The following is a 21,261-nucleotide window of genomic DNA, read 5'->3' on the forward strand; positions in this document are numbered from 1 at the left end:
AACCGGCCTTTCTGTTCTTTCTTTTTGTGTGTGTTTTTTTTACTGACAGATACTTAGAAATGGTCAGATAACTTCTCTACATTCCTCGAACAAACAAAACGTTCGCCACGACGGTAACATGCGTTAGTGGTCAAGTCCCGTGGCACGGTATTAATGCCTTGGCGCGGGCTTATAGTTTAAAAAAGAAAAAAAAGGGGAAGATAAAAAAAAAAAAGAAATGGTGGGGGTGTCAACCCTTTTCCGACATTGTATAAAAGGGAAGGAGCATCCCTGGCGGGCTTAGTCTTCGCAGGACTCGAACCGGGGTAGGTTGGGAATTGGCGGAATATTCTTTTATTTGTTGTGGTGATAAAAGAATATTGTGATCGTCGCAAATGCGCGTCGTACTTCGGTATTGGTTGCCCAAGTGTCTCTCCCCGCGAAGTTATATTTGAGATTGGCCATCAGGGATTCTCAGTGTGCAGGGGCGGCTTGAGTAACGGCTCAGTTACGCCTGCGCTGGCTCAAATTATCTTGTTCGATGAACAGACATCCACAGTTCATAGGGATACCCTCGATTACGTCGGCTCGATTTTTTTGGTTGTCCATTCGTTGCATAGTTAAATTAGCTCTGCGTCACACCTGTGGTATGATATTTAATGTGCCGTTATTTTTTTTTTTATCAGTGTAGATTCTTAGAAGATTCTTTTTATTACAGATGTAAATTTTGTCATTTTGTAAGGCAGTATCATTTTCAGCTGCATTATAAAGGTAACAGAGTGGTTTCTTTATATGAAACCACAAAATATTTTGTTGTAAATTTTTGTCCAGAAAAATAGCCACGTCGAGTTACGAAGACATCTTTATTAGCGTTCATAAGTATGTATTTATTTATTCATATGGTAAGCTTCTTCCTCATGCTGTTTTTCTTTAGAGTGCTTCTCTTTCAATCATTTGCTTCTAACAAAAAATACTTCAGGTATAAAGGTTTAGGGCCCTGTTAATATCAGTTCTTATTTTATGGATTCACGTTCTATATAATAAGCTCAACGGTCACCCTTAAGGAAATTTTGTTAACACTACTATCGTCATTCCTGTAATCACATTGGAAGCTACCAGTGCCACTACTAGACAGATGTTATATTAATGTTTTAAGTTGAAAATCTTGCTCAACAGTAAATGCTCAATATTGCACGTGCTGAGAAATCTCTGGCATGCTTTTAAAAAAGAATATCTTGTACGGACTCGTGCATCAGAATTCCATTACAATTTTTTTTAAACTGTCCCGCTTTGTATATCAGTGTGGCAAACACCAGGGATATGCAAATATCAAGCTCAGAAAATACCCAGCTTAAACTTAACCTCCTTTGAGGGCCACCAGGTACCATATGGGCTTGTAGAAATGAAAAAAAAGTTTCTCTAAAATATGTTCATAATCAGATTTTGTTCCCCGTTTTCTATATGTGCAAAGTAAAAACTAAAAAGCCTGTGATGAGCCATAATCACTCAAATAAATTACTTCTTTGTACTAATTGGCATATAACATATGTCTGTATTTGCTTGTAATATAAAGCTTATTATTTTCAGCTTGAAACCAACTTTCTAAATATAAGGAGAGAACTGCTTTAGCAGACTATTAAATTTTATAGCAAATTAAGGCAATTCAATTTTAAAAATTTCCGATGGTTGAATATGTCTGCATCGTTCTTTTTCATCTTTAATTTTTGGATTTTAGAAATTTTGTCAGATTTTACTGTTTTATTTTTTTTCCAGGCTATTACTTCGACCCCATAACCAACCACCACGATGTGTGACGACGAAGAGGCGGCGGCGCTCGTTTGCGACAATGGCTCCGGTCTTGTCAAGGCTGGCTTTGCCGGTGATGACGCTCCTCGAGCTGTCTTCCCCTCCATCGTTGGCCGCGCCCGTCACCAGGGTGTGATGGTCGGTATGGGTCAGAAGGACGCCTACGTCGGCGATGAGGCCCAGAGCAAGAGAGGTATCCTCACCCTCAAGTACCCCATTGAGCATGGTATCATTACCAACTGGGACGATATGGAGAAGGTCTGGTACCACACCTTCTACAATGAACTCCGAGTTGCCCCTGAGGAATCCCCAACCATGCTTACTGAGGCTCCCCTTAACCCCAAGGCCAATCGTGAGAAGATGACTCAGATCATGTTCGAGTCCTTCAACATGCCAGCTACATACGTCTGCATCCAGGCTGTCCTGTCCCTCTATGCCTCCGGTCGTACCACTGGTGAGGTTTGTGACTCTGGTGATGGTGTGTCCCACATGGTGCCCGTCTATGAAGGTTTCGCCCTTCCCCATGCCATCCTCCGTCTGGACTTGGCTGGTCGTGACATCACCAACTACTTGATGAAGATCATGACTGAGCGTGGCTACTCCTTCACCACCACCGCTGAGCGTGAGATCGTTCGTGACATCAAGGAGAAGCTTTGCTACATTGCCCTTGACTTCGAGAGTGAGATGAACACTGCTGCCGCATCATCCTCCATCGACAAGTCCTATGAACTTCCTGATGGTCAGGTTATCACCATTGGTAATGAGCGTTTCCGTGCCCCAGAGTCCCTCTTCCAGCCTTCTTTCCTTGGTATGGAATCTGCTGGTGTTCACGAGGTTGTCCACAATTCTGTCATGAGGTGCGACATCGACATCAGGAAGGACCTGTTGGCCAACATTGTCATGTCTGGTGGTACCACCATGTATGCTGGTATTGCTGACAGGATGCAGAAGGAAATCACTTCCCTTTCTCCCTCTACCATCAAGATCAAGATCATTGCTCCCCCTGAGAGGAAGTACTCCGTCTGGATCGGTGGTTCCATCCTTGGTTCTCTGTCCACCTTCCAGGCCTTGTGGATCACCAAGGAGGAATACGACGAGTCTGGCCCCGGCATTGTCCACCGCAAGTGCTTCTAAGCAGCTAACATCTAAATATCTAAATAGAATTCTATATCATCTCTTTATGTCTTTGTGTTGTTCACGTCTGGTATCTTATTAAACAATATTAAAAGACAATTTTCTTATTACTATACCAATACAAGTCATCTCCATGTATGATTTTGCTTACATCTTATAATCTTCGATGCTAAACATTATGAATTTTGTTTGAAGTATCAATAGAAATTTTTTCTAAATAGGATGGAATTCTCTCTCTCTCTCTCTCTCTCTCTCTCTCTCTCTCTCTCTCTCTCTCTCTCTCCTCTTGAATATAATAACTCAAATGAGCTTATTAGTAACTCAAATGTAATGCTCTTGGCTATTAACAACTTCTGTTTGCTCTCAGCTGCTCAGCTTGTACTAAGCACAGTTGACTTATAGTGAAGGAATGTCTAGAAGTTCTACGGTTTTAATGAATTTACCCCAGTATACACATATGCAGCTGAAGTGCGAATGTGGCAATGATCACTGACCTCCGTTGTCTTGTGAGCCAACCCCTATACTGGGATATGGCTTCATATATATATATATATATATATATATATATATATATATATATATATATATATATATATATATATATATATATATATATATGTGTGTGTGTGTGTGTGTGTGTGTGTGTGTGTGTGTGTGTAAAACATTAAGTCATCTCCCTAAACAGGGGATACATTTAGAGAAAAACTAAGATGATGATTACTGAATCTGCAACTGAATCGTGGATGAAAACCCTTGTACAGAAAACCTGTAGTTAGTTTCTACACCTACACACAAAGCCCATCAACCCTGACTCGAGATCCCCAGCCATTAAGCATATTTTACACAGGTATTGCGATCAGTTGTTAATACGTCTTCACTTGGCAACACTGGACAGTTATTAGGTTCGTGAGCTTATCCCACAGGCCTAAATTTCATGAAGCACAATGAACTAACTTTTCTTAGTTACAAATTGCCCCAAAACTGCTATCATTTTTTTTCACTAACTTCATCATACATCTCTATTACCCTTTCCGAATATTACGTAAGTCCTCTGTTTTCTCTTGAATGGAATCTTCAGCTCTTCAAAATGACCCTGTATTTTAAGGTGAGATTTGCCTGTTTTCTTCGTATGAGTTTGACATAGTGTTCATTGTGCTAAAGATGAAGCTATTTTGCACTACAAGTGCAGAAAGCTTTAGTATCGAGTAAGAAACATAAAATATAAATGCAATAATTGAAAAATATTGGCTATAAATTTAGTTGCTAGTTAATCACTAATGAATAAATGTCAATGGAAACACCTGGCACTGCTTGGTTAGGCGTTGGCACACGTACTACGAAGGAATTTGACTTTATTTGGTTGCTGCACATGTGCTTTGCTTGAATGGACTGATAATATTTTTTCTTTAATTTTTCACTTGGCAAAGTATCTTGTTAAAATGTTCGCAGTATGAGGCTAAAGATATAATTGTTAATTAGATTTTAGGGCTTCGCGTTATGTTTTAACATTAACGACTGAAACTACTGTATACTTTATGCAAATAAAATACCCACTCTAGAGACATCTTTTACTCTTGAAAAAAAACAACAGTGGATCTAAACTGTTGTATTTTTCAAGATTAAGGATGTCTTTTGAACAAGTTTTTTTTTTATTTGTAACTGCTTACACGTACAGAGTGCAATTCATCCATATACTGTAAGCAACTCTGATATCGGTATTATAAACCGTATTCATTGCTTCTCTCTATCGTCTGTGAAGAACTTCATATAAAATGAATTTACTGTGGGCCAAATATTATACCTTTAAGGCCTTTTGAATAATTTTATAATGCGTTACAAAGAATGACTATAGGAATTTCAGTCTTCAGAATCTCGTGTCAAATGAAGCAAGAAGCAAGGTGTGCAAAGCAAGTTTGTTGGCAAGCACCTTTGAATAAGACAGAACTACAGTATTTGGCATATTTTTGTCATTGACAGATGAGGTTCTCTTTGAATTTTGCTTTAATAAATGAATGCTGGTTTGGATTAACATTAGTAGAAATCTTTAAAATGACTAAAAATAGAAAGACAAATTATGGGTGTGTAATATATAGAATCAGGACTGATTGATCAATGAAATTTATCTGTTTAAGAAAAGACATTCATAATTTCATTGGTTATATTTACTTCGCAACCCCGTGTGGATTTACCTGTATAACTGTTCATATAGCACATGCCCTGATTTCAGTATAAAAGCTTTTAAATGCTCTGCTCAAATTTTCTTCTGCGCCAGACAACCTCTGCGCCCTCCACATTGCATTCACCCTCACTCTCAAGCTGCACAAATAATTCTTCCGTAATCATTCTCTTGATCCGTACATGTTTCCTTGTCTAAACCGACATTTTCCTTGCCGAATAATTCTTCAGTTCTGCCTTATTTTCTTCATCTAAATCACGCCATACCTTAAGAATATTATGCCCCTGTTGTTCCTCTCGTCACTTCTGCTTTACAGGTAGACAGAGTCACTGTTACTGCAGTGGTAGTAAGTTAGACTCCCTGGGCACTGCTGTTCTATGAACTGCTGATGGCCTAGAATACTGATACGCCAGATCCCAAGACACAGACACTTAGTGAAAGTTGTGAACCCTTGGCTAGAGCAAATACCGCTTACATGGCGAATGAGTTTCTTTCTCTTAAAACTAACAGTACAATGTGAGCATTGCAGTCCTGGGAAGTTTTAGTGCCTTGGGGAAACAAATGGTGTATGAATCTCTTCTCCTGAGGCTAAAACTACCACACCATCAGTCCTGTGAGATACCTTGAAATAAAAATGATTGAATTCTCGCTGGTCCGCTATATATATATATATATATATATATATATATATATATATATATATATATATATATATATATATATATATATATATATATATATATATATATATATATATATATATATATATATTCAGTGCCATTGTCAACAAATTCTATTGAATGAATTTGGTTAAGGGAATAACTATGCATTTATGGACAAATAATATGAATATGAAAGAATCAGAGTAATTTTTTACATTATGCGAGAATATTTCTCTAACGGCGATACCTACTATGCTTATTGGCACTACTACCTTCAACATCTGTTAACAGTCGACCAAGCAGTGAAGTCTACTGATGTAAAGATTAATGCCTTCGAAGAGATTTATCGTGGTAAACCTTGCTATATAAATATTATGAATGTGTCAGACTAGATTGCACTCGAATTCACGTGTAGCATGACATCGTTACATTTCGATTAGAAGACGTCGATTAGAAGATCTATGTTTTTTTACCGTTTTTAGTTTTCTGTAAAAGAAAGCTATTGTGCCGGCTTTGTCTGTCCGTCCCTACTTTATGTAATCATTCTCTATTTGAAGCTGATAAATACTTGACGGGTAAATAGGATGCTTTACTTCTTGTTTACCACTGTCTCACGGTGACTGAGCCATAAAAATCATCTTGCTGAGACCCAAATACCAAGGGTAAGCCCAGAGTCATCGAAATCCTCTGCAAACATTGCCCGCTAGCCTGCCAGTATTTTTATAATCTTTGTTAATTAGTGAAATACTATGTTTATATAGAATGATACTTTTTAGGAGTGACACTAACACAAACCTCCAACACACACACACATATTTATTTATATATATATACAATATATATGTATATATATAATTGCTTGTCTATAAAGATTGATACTTTTTAGAACTGACACAAACACAAACCTCCAAGAAACACACACGCACGCACACACACACACATATATAATATATATATATGCGTGTGTGCGTGCGAGTGTGTGTGTGTCTTGGAGGTTTGTGTCAGTTCTAAAAGTATCAATCTTTACAGAAATAGTAATTCAGTAATTAACGAACGTATCAAATTCTGGCATGCTAGCGGGCAATGTTTGCTGTGGTTTTCGATGAAAGTGGCCATACCTTTCGTATTTAGGTCTTAACGAGATGATTTTTTTGTGGCCCAGTCACCGTGAGAAAATCGTCAACACGAACTAAAGCATCCCATTTACCCCGTCAAATGTCCTCCTTGTTTTTAAGTTCAGATGAAAATGTATGTGGAGATGGTATATTTTTCATAATTATATATCAGTTTATTGACACTTCAGTTGTACTGCTTGAGCAATGAAATAAATGGGGAGTTTGTCACAGAAATACATGATTGAATACTAAAGAGCGAGTAATTTCCCGAAGATTAATGTGCTCTAGTTGGCAATGAAATTACTCTGTTTTCAAAGATTTATTTGCTAATGGAGATATTCAGACACTGTAATTATGAAGTATTCCTTTACAAGATCTGTTACTTTGTAGTGAATATTATGCCCAGATGGAACTAAACATTAAACGTCGCGTCTGAATTCTACTGACACTGAAAATAATTATGATACATCTCTCTTGACACGTGTTTCCGCTTGGTCCTTGTGAATTAAGAGATTGCCTTCTCACACCAATAGTGAGAAGGTGATAATAATACCAAAGTACTCTTTTAAACTGCATAATTCAATATTCAACATTTTGTCAACACAGGCCCAGTACGATCGCTCGTTATATGGATGCGGCATGTTGTTCGCAAATGTCGGATTTCCCAGAGCCAAGTTCAATAGCTACTGTGCAAAAAAGATGGGAGAAGAGTCGAATAAAAAAGAATAGAAGAAATAGAGTACAAGTTCCAAGGATTCTATTACCAAAGTGGACATACCTCCTAAGAATGCATGCTTTGGTGATCTAGCCTCGCACTCGTTATTGACTTGGCGCGGGTGTATAAGATAAAAAAAATCTGAAAAAGTAGTAAAGCGTGATTAAGCCTCAGTCGTCTCGGTATATAAGAGGAACGCGTTGCTTGACTGTCTTAGTCTTCGCAGGACTCAAGCAGGGTAGGTCGAAGCTCTTATCAAGTGTGAGAGAAGGGGAAGGAAGGAAGAGTGCTTGTCGAGAAGATTTGAACGTGTGATTAGGGCGCGAGTTCGGCTCGCATATTTGTGTATGTGTAGGTGGCAGGTGGTGTACCGGGCAAGTTGTATTTTGAGATTGCGCGTCAGTACGTCAGTGTGTAAATGCGCAGTTTGCCGAGTTTTCGGTACATTTTTTTTTCTAAAGATTCATTATGAGGGCAAGAGGCTGTGATGACGTGATTAACTTACTCTAACTTTAACAACAGTCTTCTTTTTTTTTTTTTTTTTTTGTTATGACACTCAAATACTAATTGTATTCGTAACATCAGTGAGATTAGTAAAGATACGATCGGAGATCAGTTCTTGCTTATGATCTTCACGTTTCAGAAAGTCTCCTCGCCATACTCTATGAAACATTTAGATTTTATAATTTAAGGATTTACTTTATCGGTAGTTGTTGCGCTTTCTGTTTCCTGTTAGTTTTTTTATTAGTTTTTTTTTTCATAATATAGCAGGTATGTAAAAAAAATCTAGTATCGAGAGATTGTAGTCATAAATGATGGTAATTGTCGAATGATGTTTGTGTTTTTGATAGAAGTTAATATAAATACCTCTTTACGAAGATTTACTAAAGAACCAACAGTAGAATCGTGATATACGCATTTCAGATCATTCACAGCCACTGAACTTTTAACATTCAGTAATCTTCTATAATGACAGTCCTAATGAAGTGAATGCATTAGGTTTCTTTGTTTATATCGCGCGGCTCCGTATATATGGGATTTCTCTAGGACTTGAAAATGTTGGTTTATTGCTCACAGGCTTTCTTTCCCTGAGATTCTTGTAACTCTTCCAAAACGCATTTTATCTAACCTCAAATGCTGATCACATCGTTAGTCTGGTGTACTCCTGTTAAATCGAAACACATGCATTACGTCAGTTTTCAGCCTGGCGATCTTTAGTTTCAAACATCTCGCCCCCTCACACACGCAAACACATCTCTCTCTCTCTCTCTCTCTCTCTCTCTCTCTCTCTCTCTCTCTCTCTCTCTCTCTCTCTCGCCATTAGCATGTTCTGTGATTATGGGTTCACTTGATCATGTGTGTGTGTGTGTGTATATATATATGGAAATTTAAGCTCTGAATGTGATACCAATTGGTGAGAATGTCTGTCATCTGATTTGATGTTTCCTCAGAGAATAACAACTATTGTCATTAATTTTACCATACAAAAGCTTATTTTCGCATTAGCATTCTTTGATATCTTGAGTGTTTTTAAGATGCAGATAAGCTGTTTTTAAAGAATCTTTTGGTTTTCATATTTCATGAAATAGAAGTAGCTTTGGTAGTTTATATACAATCGATAAATCTCATATTCTAAAAATCCTAAAGAATCCTAGTTTATTTTCAAATTCGTGTACAGACTATTGATTATGGTGAAATTAACTAAAGTAACCAACCGTTCTTTCATGATTCGGCATATGAGAGTCCGATTTATAGAATTCGGGATTGCGGTAAGAAATTATAAAATACTGAAAGCATATGTATATGCTTAAGTGGAAGTCAGCAAACATTTATGAATTGCAGGAGTCCATTTTACTCTGTTTATATGTATTTCAGGGTAGTACTTGATTCTTACCAACCACCACCATGTGTGACGACGAAGAGGCGGCGGCGCTCGTTTGCGACAATGGCTCCGGTCTTGTCAAGGCTGGCTTTGCCGGTGATGACGCTCCTCGAGCTGTCTTCCCCTCCATCGTTGGCCGCGCCCGTCACCAGGGTGTGATGGTCGGTATGGGTCAGAAGGACGCCTACGTCGGCGATGAGGCCCAGAGCAAGAGAGGTATCCTCACCCTTAAGTACCCAATCGAGCATGGTATCATCACCAACTGGGACGACATGGAGAAGGTCTGGTACCACACCTTCTACAATGAACTCCGCGTTGCCCCTGAGGAGTCCCCAACCATGCTCACTGAGGCTCCCCTTAACCCCAAGGCCAACCGTGAGAAGATGACTCAGATCATGTTCGAGTCCTTCAACATGCCCGCCACTTATGTTTGCATCCAGGCTGTCCTCTCCCTCTACGCCTCTGGCCGTACCACCGGTGAGGTTTGCGACTCTGGTGATGGTGTGTCCCACATGGTGCCCGTCTATGAAGGTTTCGCCCTTCCCCATGCCATCCTCCGTCTGGACTTGGCTGGTCGTGATATCACCAACTACTTGATGAAGATCATGACTGAGCGTGGCTACTCCTTCACCACCACCGCTGAGCGTGAGATCGTTCGTGACATCAAGGAGAAGCTTTGCTACATTGCCCTGGACTTCGAGAGTGAGATGAACGTTGCTGCTGCCTCCTCTTCCATTGACAAGTCCTATGAACTTCCCGACGGTCAGGTTATCACCATCGGCAACGAGCGTTTCCGTGCTCCCGAGTCTTTGTTCCAGCCTTCCTTCCTTGGTATGGAATCTGCTGGTGTTCATGAGGTCGTCCACAACTCTGTCATGAGGTGCGACATCGACATCAGGAAGGACCTGTTGGCCAACATTGTCATGTCTGGTGGTACCACCATGTATGCTGGTATTGCTGACAGGATGCAGAAGGAAATCACTTCCCTCTCTCCATCCACCATCAAGATCAAGATCATCGCTCCCCCTGAGAGGAAGTACTCTGTCTGGATCGGTGGTTCCATCCTTGGTTCTCTGTCCACCTTCCAGGCCTTGTGGATCACCAAGGAGGAATACGATGAATCTGGCCCTGGCATTGTTCACCGCAAGTGCTTCTAAATATAAATTAAGCATATAAATATATATAGTATATCTTTTTTACAACATCTTTTAAACATATGCTCATTCCATAATTTCATTTTATCATATTTTTATGCAAAATAAAGGGTTATGGAAGATTTATTTTTGTTTTCCTTTTGTAATTGTCAATCTTATTCTTTTTTTTTTAATCTTCTGTTGGGGAAATAATACCGATAGACTATGTAAATCTCCCTTCGACTATTCAAGTTTCTTTTTGGTTTCGTGAGAACCATTATCGTCATCAGTGAAGTCCAGTATTCTTTTCTGATTACAAGAAGCAAATTTTTTTTTTTTTCTTCCTTTATTGAACAATATTTTTTACTTTGCTGAGATTTCCTATTTCCTTTCCCTTCAGTTGAAAAGAGACACATTCAATATAGCTTATTTTTTTATGATTCATTTATAATTCTTTATTATGAGAATCCATATAAAATTTGTTAAATGACTGAATGCCGTTCTTAAAATATGTAGTTTTTCTTAATGTGTAGATAACAATAAGATAATTGCTTTAGGTTATCTGCCATTGCATTATTTGTCGGTCGAGAAAAAGATTGATTGCCGGAATGATCTTATTGAAATCCAAGGAAACAATTTTAAGGCTATGGCTCTTCGACTTTTTGTTTCCAGATTTGCATTTTATACGAAAGTTTATTATTATTAATGCCTGACTGATTGATATCAATCTGCCAATTTTTCTGATAGAAAAATTGGCTGAAATGAGTAAAGTATATTTCCACCTTTGACTGTATACGTGGTTGGAATGCAGCTACATAAGTTGTGATCGTTAATGACTGAAATTTTCAAGGACTACTTTTCAAGGACTACTTACCAAAAGGCAAGAGATATATGATATGATTCAGTATGTGGTATTGATGAAGATCCACATAAAATTCAAGAAGGAAAAACTGAGTCTACATGAGAAAACTGATTAACATCTATTAATATTTTGGGGTATGACCTTTCAGTGGTACTTTCTTTTTGATTGCTAGTGAGTATTACTTTTCAAACCATGACTGACTGGAGGAACTGCATTATCCAGTGTGACATTGTTTGTTTTCCTCCTAAATAGAATACGTCTACCCTCACATAAGGGGGCTACATCTTAGTCACTTATCTTCTTGTTAATCAAGAAATGCTTTATCTGATTTTGTCTGCCTCAGTTCCAGTGTGCCAGAATGACTTAAATTAATCAAGTTCATATTAATAAGAAAAATGCAATGTTCCCTATTCAAATATATACTGGTGAGAAGTTGAACTAAATCAGCACGAAAAATGGGACTTTCAACAGAGAAGTGATTAGGGTGTCGTCGTACTTGACGTGCAATTGAAAAAAAAACAGTAAGCGAAGTGGATTAATATTGTAGAGGATATCCTAATATTTCTTGAGTATATTGATAGGCATTTCAGCATCACCCCTAAGTAGGAAGTTCGATAGAACATGAGATAGGCAGTTTTAGTTGTTATGGAACATTTTATGTGAAGTTTATTAGATTATCCTGAAAACCGTCAGCCAATTTAGTCAGTGTGATACAGTTCAATATCCTGTAGTTGTTGCGGTGTGAAATGCGATGACTGTATATTATTTTGGCTGTGTTAACTTTTAATTTCCTACGAACACAAATATTTTAGGTCATTCTATTCTCCTTTCACTTGTATGTCAGTTCTTCCGCTGGTATTTAGGCAAATGTTATGCTGTTTTCCAAAGCTAGTATTGGATGATATTGTTTTTAAGTTTCTCGAAACATTTTCTGCTATGAACAAACCATTTCTTTTTTAAACACATATTCATGGGTGCATGCTTCTTTGTATCGTTGACTCGCCCTGTTTAGTATTTTCTTCAGCTTCTCTGGGTAAGGATTCACAGTGATGAACCCTTCCTCCACCCTCCATTACAACCGAGGTTCTCATCAGTTGCTCACTCAATATTTCCAGCTATTTCGTAAGGAAATGTGAACATCTCCTTGCTCAATTAATAAAGATATTGTAACAACTTTTTTTAATAATTTCACCGTAAAGAATATTATTGGCATATAGCTTTGATGTGTATTCAAGAATTCATGCAAGGTGCTAAACTTTCACATAAAAATGATCGGCTCCTTTGCTCAATTTTAGCCTAATTTATCAGTATCTTTCTTTCCTCCTCGGACAATGGCTGACATCTCAAACAAGCATCGAAGTCAAACTATTTACTAACATTTTTTTGGCTTGCATGTTGTAATGGAGACTGATAAAGAACACCAAAGTTAAATTTTAGAATTTGCATTGTTTCTGTGCTATCTGCAAATCTCATTTTGAGTATCTGCATTTGAAAAGGGAGGTGCAGTGCATTTTACTTACAAGCTATTGCTTCACATTTATTTCTTATGTGAAAATTTTCTTGCTTCCCTGGCCTCTTAAACACAAATTCTCTTTTGTAAACTAATAAAATTAGTATCATTAGTTAGTAATTAAACTTCTCTATATCGCTTGCTTTCAGTGTTAAGAGCATTGTGTATTTTTGACTCCCAAACCCTATTAATCATGTATAACGATATTAGAAATAGGTTCCATTTAATCCAACTGTACACCTCCCTTTTTATACTGTGTAACATTATCCCCCTGTAGTACTTACACTTTTTTATCTATACAACTGAACAATTACTCCTCTCGAAGATTCCTTGAGAACCTTATCTACTTCCCAAAATAACTTACAATCCGTGGTCAATCACACGATCACAATTTTTCCACTTTATCACAGCATGTCAATCATAATCCTGTCGATAACGGATATCCTTTTATACTTCAACTTCATAATTACCCTTCTTATATCCTCAAGTGTTTATTTAACCAGTGTTCTCAAGCATTTCACCAACTCCTTCCACTCCATATTTGACAAATCTCATGGTACCCACTCCATTTGCTCATTATCCATCTTATTGTATACCTGTACAAGTTCTACTCTTCTGTTATGCAACTGAGCCACTAATAATCTCTTTTTCTAGCATCAACCCCCTCATTCCACCACATAAAATTTTCACTCCCTCCTCCTACACTTCTATACTCGCAAACACTTCCTACTGGCATTATGACATTTTACATGCTCTTCATATGCCCTGGCCACCATGGTGAGTTTGACTCTTTTTTGACAGATATATCTATGTATATACTGTTCAAATGTGGCTGCCAGTCTTGAACTGGGTCCTTCGTCGCACCGCATTTGATTTTAGTTTCCTGTCAAAGAAAACTATTATGACAGCCTTGTCTGTCCATCCGCACTTTTTCTGTCTGCCCTCAGATCTTAAAAACCACTGATGCTAGAGGTCTGCAAATTGGCATGTTGATCATCCACCCTCTAATCATCAAACATACCAAATTGCAACCCTCTAGCCTCAGTAGTTTTCATTCTATTTAAGGTTAAGGTTAGCCATGGGTTGTGTGTCTGACAGCGCTTTCCGGAAGCGTGCAACGCACCTTCACTTTACTGCATCTGGAGAGCAACTGAAGCGCTGCCGGTCGTAGCTGATAGTTTTATACAGCATTATACGCTCTACAGAAAACTCGATTGCGCCGATAAAACTTCGGCGCATTTTTTACTTGTTTTTATGGGAAACAAAATTTCAAAACAAAACCCGTAATTCACAATTAGTCTGGGACGCAGACCAATCAGAATCAGTGACGTAGAGCACAGTGTCATCCAGTCCTTCAGCTTCATCATTTGACTCCACAGAGTCCACTACTTCTTGGAAAACAACGTTCTTTGTGAAGTATTTATTCTCGATCACGGTTTAACCTCAGTACCTTCCTTTGCTTTTCTTTTAGGCATGGTTTGTGAGTTCTCAATAAGCGTGCGTAATTATATCAGCTGTCTGCCCTTAATAAGCGCAGAGGAGCGAGCTTACACGATATATATCACAATGGCGCACTGGAAATAAAGTTGTTAAATAACTGGATTAAAACTTATTCTTGGAGACGTCTTCACGACTCCAGGATCCTCTGAAGCAGTGGTCAGCTCCTGAAGTATTCCTAGAGAAGCGCCCATTGGCTTATACCGTCTTCTTAAATTCTTAAAGACTCCAGGATCCTGTGAAGCCGCCTTCAGCTCCTGTCAGATCCTCTTCCCTAGAAAAAATCTTCGAAGCCTTTCGTCTCCAGGAAGGACCAAAACCCATTCCTTGTCCATAAAAAAATCTAAATGCTTCAAAGCCTGGAGATCGTCTTGAAGCCTTCGGAAGCCCCAGAAGCCTCCGGAATTCATCTCCAAGAACGTGGGCTTCCTCCAAAAAAATCTTCGAAGCCTTTCGTCTCCGATTTCTTCTCCCTAAAACTCTGTTCTTTAGTATTGTGCAAGAAATCCATTGGCTACATAGCCTGGAGATTGTCTTGTAGCCTTCGGAAGCCCCAGAAGCCTCCGTAATTCCCAGAAGCCTTCGGAATTCCCAGATTCCCTACTGTTACCCCGGGGAGGACAAGAAAGATGCACTTGGAAATTATTATTATATATATATATATATGTGTGTGTGTGTGTGTGTGTGTATCCATGCACAGGTGGAGTATATGCTTGTATGTAGGTACTGTATGTGTACATGGTTTGTGATATGTCTCCCAAACACTCTTAAACACTGGTATGAGTACTAAACATATAGACAGTCTGATGTGCTTGCTTTGTTTATTTTTTGTGGTAGTCTTCACTATAGTACTGTCCTCTGTCCCCTTTCCTTCAATTCTTTAGCGAATGAAAATCTTTTTTTGGGGGGAGGGGGGTGTTCCAGACGGCTGTTCGTTCCTTTGTTCCCATTCCATTATTTCATCAGTGACTGAGAATAATTCTTCTTTCATCCATTAATGAGAAGATAATTCTGCCAAAATATTATAAGTATCGCTTTCTGAACGAAACCTGCAAGTCTCACTTCAACTTCACTGGCTTTGTTAGTGGGAAACACTGTCAGTAACTGTGACAGTCTGGAAGTTTAGTTTTCCGTAAGAAACGCCTCTTACCTCGGCGTTTATTAATCCTCCAAGCTTTTTAATAATGGATGAAAATAATGAAAATATACTTCAGGTGTTATTCATTAGAATGTCATTAAATTGTGATCACCCATACTATTCGTTTAAAATGCTCCTTTCCTGTGTTCAATCTTTTGAATTCTTAGCTTTCTATTTCCAGTTTCTAAAAGGGCAAAGACCAAATTAAGGTTCGAAAATTAACAATTTATATGAATAATAAAGACAAGCAATAGTTATTACCCCAAGTGTTTTCAGCTAGAAGAAAGCAGAGCCATGTCCCAGGAAGACTGCGCAATCATTGGCTCTGAATATTTGTATCGTTTAATTGGTAACGCAAGCACGCAACACAAGCAAACGCACATTGACTCCCTTCAGTGATTAGAGCTGGCCAAGAATCGTGATGTTTGGCTTGAGTTTAACCGACTGTAGCAGATCAATGATACACATTCTTGACATTCTTTATCCAAAGGCAAAATTCATCCTACGGGGGTCCATTTCTGGTTTTGGTTGTTGGTTTGGCGCGGGCGTGTAAGAAAAAAAAATGCAACAAGTGGGATTAAGTCTCCCACAACTCGGTATAAAAAGAGAAGGTGTTTACCTGATACTCTTAGTCTACAGGACTCGAGCAGGGTAGGTGGAGTGTTCTGGGAGAATTTTATAGTGTTTCACGCCAGAGAGAATAAATTGAGAGCCGTATTTTTCTAGCTGAAAGTATTTAGTGTCCACCGGAAAGTGACATATATCTGCCGGGAGCTGTGTTTTTCTGTGTTAAGATGTGAAGGCGAGGTTATATTTTTCCTGATTTCCTTTAACATATTAGAAGTATTTGTGCTCAGAAAAGCGATTCTACAATAATAAGTAGGTCGAATTGGATATTAGATTCGAAGAAATGTGCTCAGAAAAGTAATTCTACAACAATAAGTAGGTCGAATTGGATATTAGATTCGAAGAAAATTTTTAATGATAATTATTAAGTTAAATGTGCATTCTCGAAGGATTCATAGGAGACATACCTCTTTTTTAAATTTTTATTTTACCTAGCTCCTCTGCTTAAGGCCTTTTCTTTTTCGAAACTAATTCTGTCCCTGGATTAATTAAATCACCTTCCGTTAAGTATTTTTAAATGTTAAAGTAAATTTGTCAACATTTGATCGTATACTTGAATGAAAAATCGAGAAATAGGAGACATACATTACCTTGGACTCTCAGTCTCTATTACTCAGTTTTTTCGGCTGATCCATTTTAGTAAATTGTACTTCGAATTAAAGATAAAGGAATCAAGTGTCAGGTATAGAAATGCTGAATGCCTACCAATGAAGATCAGAGTACCTGGACAGCATTAGCTTTGAAATAAGCTGCACTTAGGACAATATCTACTGTATTCTTGTCCTTTGGAACTCGTATTTATTTGCATTGTCATAGCAACCTTAAAACCTTCTGCGTTTTTGGTGTATTTCCAGTTATTTAATTCGTAGTCTTTGATTGATGGAAGCTAGTAAATATCTTGAAACTTTCTCTCATGGGCTGACAGTTTCACCTACATTTAACTGTATCAGTAAGTCAGCAGTTCGTACCAGCTCCTTTTATTGTTAAAGATACTTTTGTTGCTAAGTTCCACTCTCTCTCTCTCTCTCTCTCTCTCTCTCTCTCTCTCTCTCTCTCTCTCTCTCTCTCTCTCTCTCTCTCTCTCTCTCTCTTCGTTTACATGTTACTGTGAATGTGTTACCAGTGAAATGAATGGTTTGGGTAGATATTCTCTGGCTTTTGTATTTTTTAGGGTTCTGGAACTGAACTTTCATCTTCGAAGATTTGCAATCAGAATGAAATAAGAAGACATAAACCAATATCACCCAGATTCTTTACTGTTAACTATTTAACCTATGGTATATTTTATTCATATTCTCTTTCTTCATTAACCATGCTTAGAGTAACTGAATTCAATGCATACAAGCATCTAAGATCTCAGGGGAACTAATTTTTCAGTCAGAAAGTCTTCCAGTAAAACTTGTACGAGATTTCAAAGAAGAAATGTATGATATTTGTACGTTAAAAACTTTGTGGGGATAGTTAATAAAGATATGAAAACATAGGTACTTGTATTTCACAATATAGTTACACTGATTCAAAACGCCAAATCTATCAATGAGGTTACCTCTCCCGTTTACATCTCTCTCTCTCTCTCTCTCTCTCTCTCTCTCTCTCTCTCTCTCTCTCTCTCTCTCTCTCTCTCTCTGCGTGAGCTTGCGTGTGTGTGCGTGTGCGTATGTGGGGGCGCCCTCGGGTGTGTGCACTGTAAATTAATAATTACAACAACCTGTTATCCACGAACTATATAGATTTGATTAAATTTTCTTTTCAGGTTGTTTATTGACTCTATAACCAACCACCACCATGTGTGACGACGAAGAGGCGGCGGCGCTCGTTTGTGACAATGGCTCCGGTCTTGTCAAGGCTGGCTTTGCCGGTGATGACGCTCCTCGAGCTGTCTTCCCCTCCATCGTTGGCCGCGCCCGTCACCAGGGTGTGATGGTCGGTATGGGTCAGAAGGACGCCTACGTCGGCGATGAGGCCCAGAGCAAGAGAGGTATCCTCACCCTCAAGTACCCCATCGAGCATGGTATCATCACCAACTGGGACGACATGGAGAAGGTCTGGTACCACACCTTCTACAATGAACTCCGTGTTGCCCCTGAGGAGTCCCCAACCATGCTTACTGAGGCTCCCCTTAACCCCAAGGCCAATCGCGAAAAGATGACTCAGATTATGTTCGAGTCCTTCAACATGCCCGCCACTTATGTTTGCATCCAGGCTGTCCTCTCTCTCTACGCCTCTGGCCGTACCACTGGTGAGGTTTGCGACTCTGGTGATGGTGTTTCCCACATGGTGCCCGTCTATGAAGGTTTCGCCCTTCCCCATGCCATCCTCCGTCTGGACTTGGCTGGTCGTGACATCACCAACTACTTGATGAAGATCATGACTGAGCGTGGCTACTCCTTCACCACCACCGCTGAGCGTGAGATCGTCCGTGACATCAAGGAGAAGCTTTGCTACATCGCCCTGGACTTCGAGAGTGAGATGAACGTTGCTGCCGCCTCCTCCTCCATCGACAAGTCCTATGAGCTTCCTGATGGTCAGGTCATCACCATCGGCAACGAGCGTTTCCGTGCTCCCGAGTCTCTGTTCCAGCCTTCCTTCCTTGGTATGGAATCTGCTGGTATTCATGAGGTCGTCCACAACTCTGTCATGAGGTGCGACATCGACATCAGGAAGGACCTGTTGGCCAACATTGTCATGTCTGGTGGTACCACCATGTATGCTGGTATTGCTGACAGGATGCAGAAGGAAATCACTTCCCTTTCTCCATCCACCATCAAGATCAAGATCATCGCTCCCCCTGAGAGGAAGTACTCCGTCTGGATCGGTGGTTCCATCCTTGGTTCTCTGTCCACCTTCCAGGCCTTGTGGATCACCAAGGAGGAATACGACGAGTCTGGCCCCGGCATTGTCCACCGCAAGTGCTTCTAAGCATAAGGCATTAATATATTTTATAGTTCTAATGACATCTTTCAAAAATGTCTTCATTCCATGATACAAAGATGACATTTTGTTATCTGCAATAAAAGGTTATGGAGATTTTTAAAATTTTTCCTTTTAACCTCATTCGTTTTTTTATTGTTGTCCGGTGTGTTTATTTGATTTTACAAAATGTGTTATCTTCAGGTATTTCATATTTATCTTAATGTGTCACATGACACTTTAGCAAAATAATTATATTACAGATAATAATTTGTTGCTAAAGAAGGATCTTGCATATTTTCCATATCTATTTCGTTCTGCTGTGATTAGTGTAGATTTTACTAAAAAGGAATGTTCGATTTATAAGTTTTTTTTGTCATCAAGCATACCAAATTGCAGCCCTCTAGCCTCAGTAGTTTTTATTTTATTTAAAGTTAAAGTTAGCTATGATCGTGCGTATGGCACCGTTGTAGGTGCAACAACACAGGCCACCACCTGGCCGTGGCTGAAAGTTTCATGGGCCTCGGCTGAGAGTTTCAAGGGCGGTGGCTGAGAGTTTCATACAGCATTATACGCTGTACAGAAAACTCGATTGCGCCGACGAAATTTCGGCGCATTATTTACTTGTTTGTTTTAATTTTACTTTGGAACTTTAAGTTGTTGTTACATATGTACATGCATAGATTTGCTACCCAGATCTATATCTGAGCTATACTGAAGTTGTTGGAGCTTTCTTTACATCTGCGTCCAGTCTTGCGTTTCCTTAACGTGGGTGATTATAGCAATAATGATACCAAGGCAGTACGTGATTTTACAAAGAAATATTTCACAAGAATTTGTGGAAAGAACGTGAGTAATTATGACTGGAAAGTCAAAATAAGCTGCTTTTATTACCTCTGGAATTTTCATTGTCTGTCCAACCATAGGATAATTTTACTTTGATCGTTTACGTTTGTTATTTTTATCGGATATGCGTATACTAATTGTTTTCGATTTGAGTATTTGTAAAGGTGCTCTTAACTGTATCTGTTTTTCTAAAATGTCTGAAATTTCTACTTGTAGTGTAATAGTCTTCTAATGCATTACTATGTAGAAAAAATATCAAGGGTGGGTGACTCCCCTCATTCATTTTACTTGTTGGAATATGATAAGAAATAAGTAGACTGTAGTGCACTGAAATCATGTACATTTAACTTTTACCAAAGTGATGAAAATATTTTTCCATCATGATTTTACTGAAAGTTGAAAGAACCACTAAACTAACCCACATTCATTCTAGGCACTTGCTGATCTCATTAAGATCTATAATTAGATGGGTAGCAAGTTTCAGCAAAGATCAATGGTCTTACTTGGCAGGGAAATTGACTGAAGCATCTCTGTTTCAGCTGAACTCGTTCTGTATGAATTTATAAAATATCAAGCAGAGAAAAAAAAAGCGAAGAAAATGAGTCTTGCCTTGAACCCTTTTCACTGAAAAGTAACGAAACATATACTTTTAGGAATTTAATGTATATGCCGCATATAATAAGAAAAAAAAACGTATATCTCATGAGTATCCAGTGAGATATAAGTAAATATTATCAGATAACTATTTAAGGCAAAGTTCACAACTGTACTCACAAAGGAAATCTTTTTGTGATAAAGGCTATGTGAAACATCTTCAGTAAATCATCCAGTACAGCCACCTTCGTTTTCTTGCACTGCAAACCCAGCTAGGCAAATGTTTAGAGACTCCCAAAAAATAAATCGTCCCTCTCTCTCCCATTCCTCGGTCAAAAATGCTTACTACTGCAGATTTTTCTTCAGCCAATATTTGTACAAACTCGTTTGAATTTCCTCATCCATCACCATAGTGTTCATGACAAAAATCGGAACCCTTTCTCTAGTCTGTGATTTCTGTGATTTTTCAGACATAAGTACCCTTTGTCTCTTACATTCTTGAGCGAATTATATACGCTTATATATATACAGTATATATATATATATATATATATATATATATATATATATATATATATATATATACATACATATATATATATATATATATGTGTGTGTTTGTGTGTGTATAAAAACGAAATTAATCCCTTCAGTAAAATAGAGATCGTAAAATTT

The 21,261-nt window shown here is 38.5% G+C and overlaps 3 protein-coding genes across 4 annotated transcripts; all 3 read left to right on the top strand.

Moving 5' to 3' along the window:
* Positions 1 to 208: 208 nt before the first annotated feature.
* On the top strand, positions 209 to 3,018 carry LOC136850061 (actin-57B-like). The gene is made up of 2 exons (XM_067123614.1): positions 209 to 305; positions 1,753 to 3,018. Exon 2 carries the CDS (start codon positions 1,786 to 1,788, stop codon positions 2,917 to 2,919), a length of 1,134 nt encoding a protein of 377 aa, XP_066979715.1. The 5' UTR covers positions 209 to 305; positions 1,753 to 1,785; the 3' UTR covers positions 2,920 to 3,018.
* Positions 3,019 to 7,743: 4,725 nt separating this feature from the next.
* LOC136850063 (actin-57B-like) lies at positions 7,744 to 10,747 on the top strand. Of its 2 annotated transcripts, none has more exons than XM_067123615.1 (2): positions 7,744 to 7,825; positions 9,463 to 10,747. In XM_067123615.1, the coding sequence occupies exon 2, from the start codon at positions 9,493 to 9,495 to the stop codon at positions 10,624 to 10,626; it is 1,134 nt and encodes a 377-aa protein (XP_066979716.1). In that variant the 5' UTR covers positions 7,744 to 7,825; positions 9,463 to 9,492; the 3' UTR covers positions 10,627 to 10,747. The 2 variants fall into 2 exon arrangements, with proteins under 2 accessions (XP_066979716.1, XP_066979717.1); XM_067123616.1 differs by lacking the exon at positions 7,744 to 7,825 and adding an exon at positions 7,856 to 7,932.
* Positions 10,748 to 16,181: 5,434 nt separating this feature from the next.
* On the top strand, positions 16,182 to 19,263 carry LOC136850064 (actin-57B-like). The gene is made up of 2 exons (XM_067123617.1): positions 16,182 to 16,260; positions 17,990 to 19,263. The coding sequence occupies exon 2, from the start codon at positions 18,022 to 18,024 to the stop codon at positions 19,153 to 19,155; it is 1,134 nt and encodes a 377-aa protein (XP_066979718.1). The 5' UTR covers positions 16,182 to 16,260; positions 17,990 to 18,021; the 3' UTR covers positions 19,156 to 19,263.
* The last annotated feature ends 1,998 nt before the right edge of the window (positions 19,264 to 21,261 follow it).

The sequence above is a fragment of the Macrobrachium rosenbergii genome, chromosome 21 (assembly GCF_040412425.1).
Source record: "Macrobrachium rosenbergii isolate ZJJX-2024 chromosome 21, ASM4041242v1, whole genome shotgun sequence".
Taxonomy (NCBI): Eukaryota; Metazoa; Arthropoda; class Malacostraca; order Decapoda; family Palaemonidae; genus Macrobrachium; species Macrobrachium rosenbergii.

Coding starts and splice junctions, on each gene's coding strand:
- LOC136850064 (XM_067123617.1), top strand. CDS start 18,022: ATGTGTGACGACGAAGAGGCGGCGGCGCTCGTTTGTGACAATGGCTCC.
- LOC136850061 (XM_067123614.1), top strand. CDS start 1,786: ATGTGTGACGACGAAGAGGCGGCGGCGCTCGTTTGCGACAATGGCTCC.
- LOC136850063 (XM_067123615.1), top strand. CDS start 9,493: ATGTGTGACGACGAAGAGGCGGCGGCGCTCGTTTGCGACAATGGCTCC.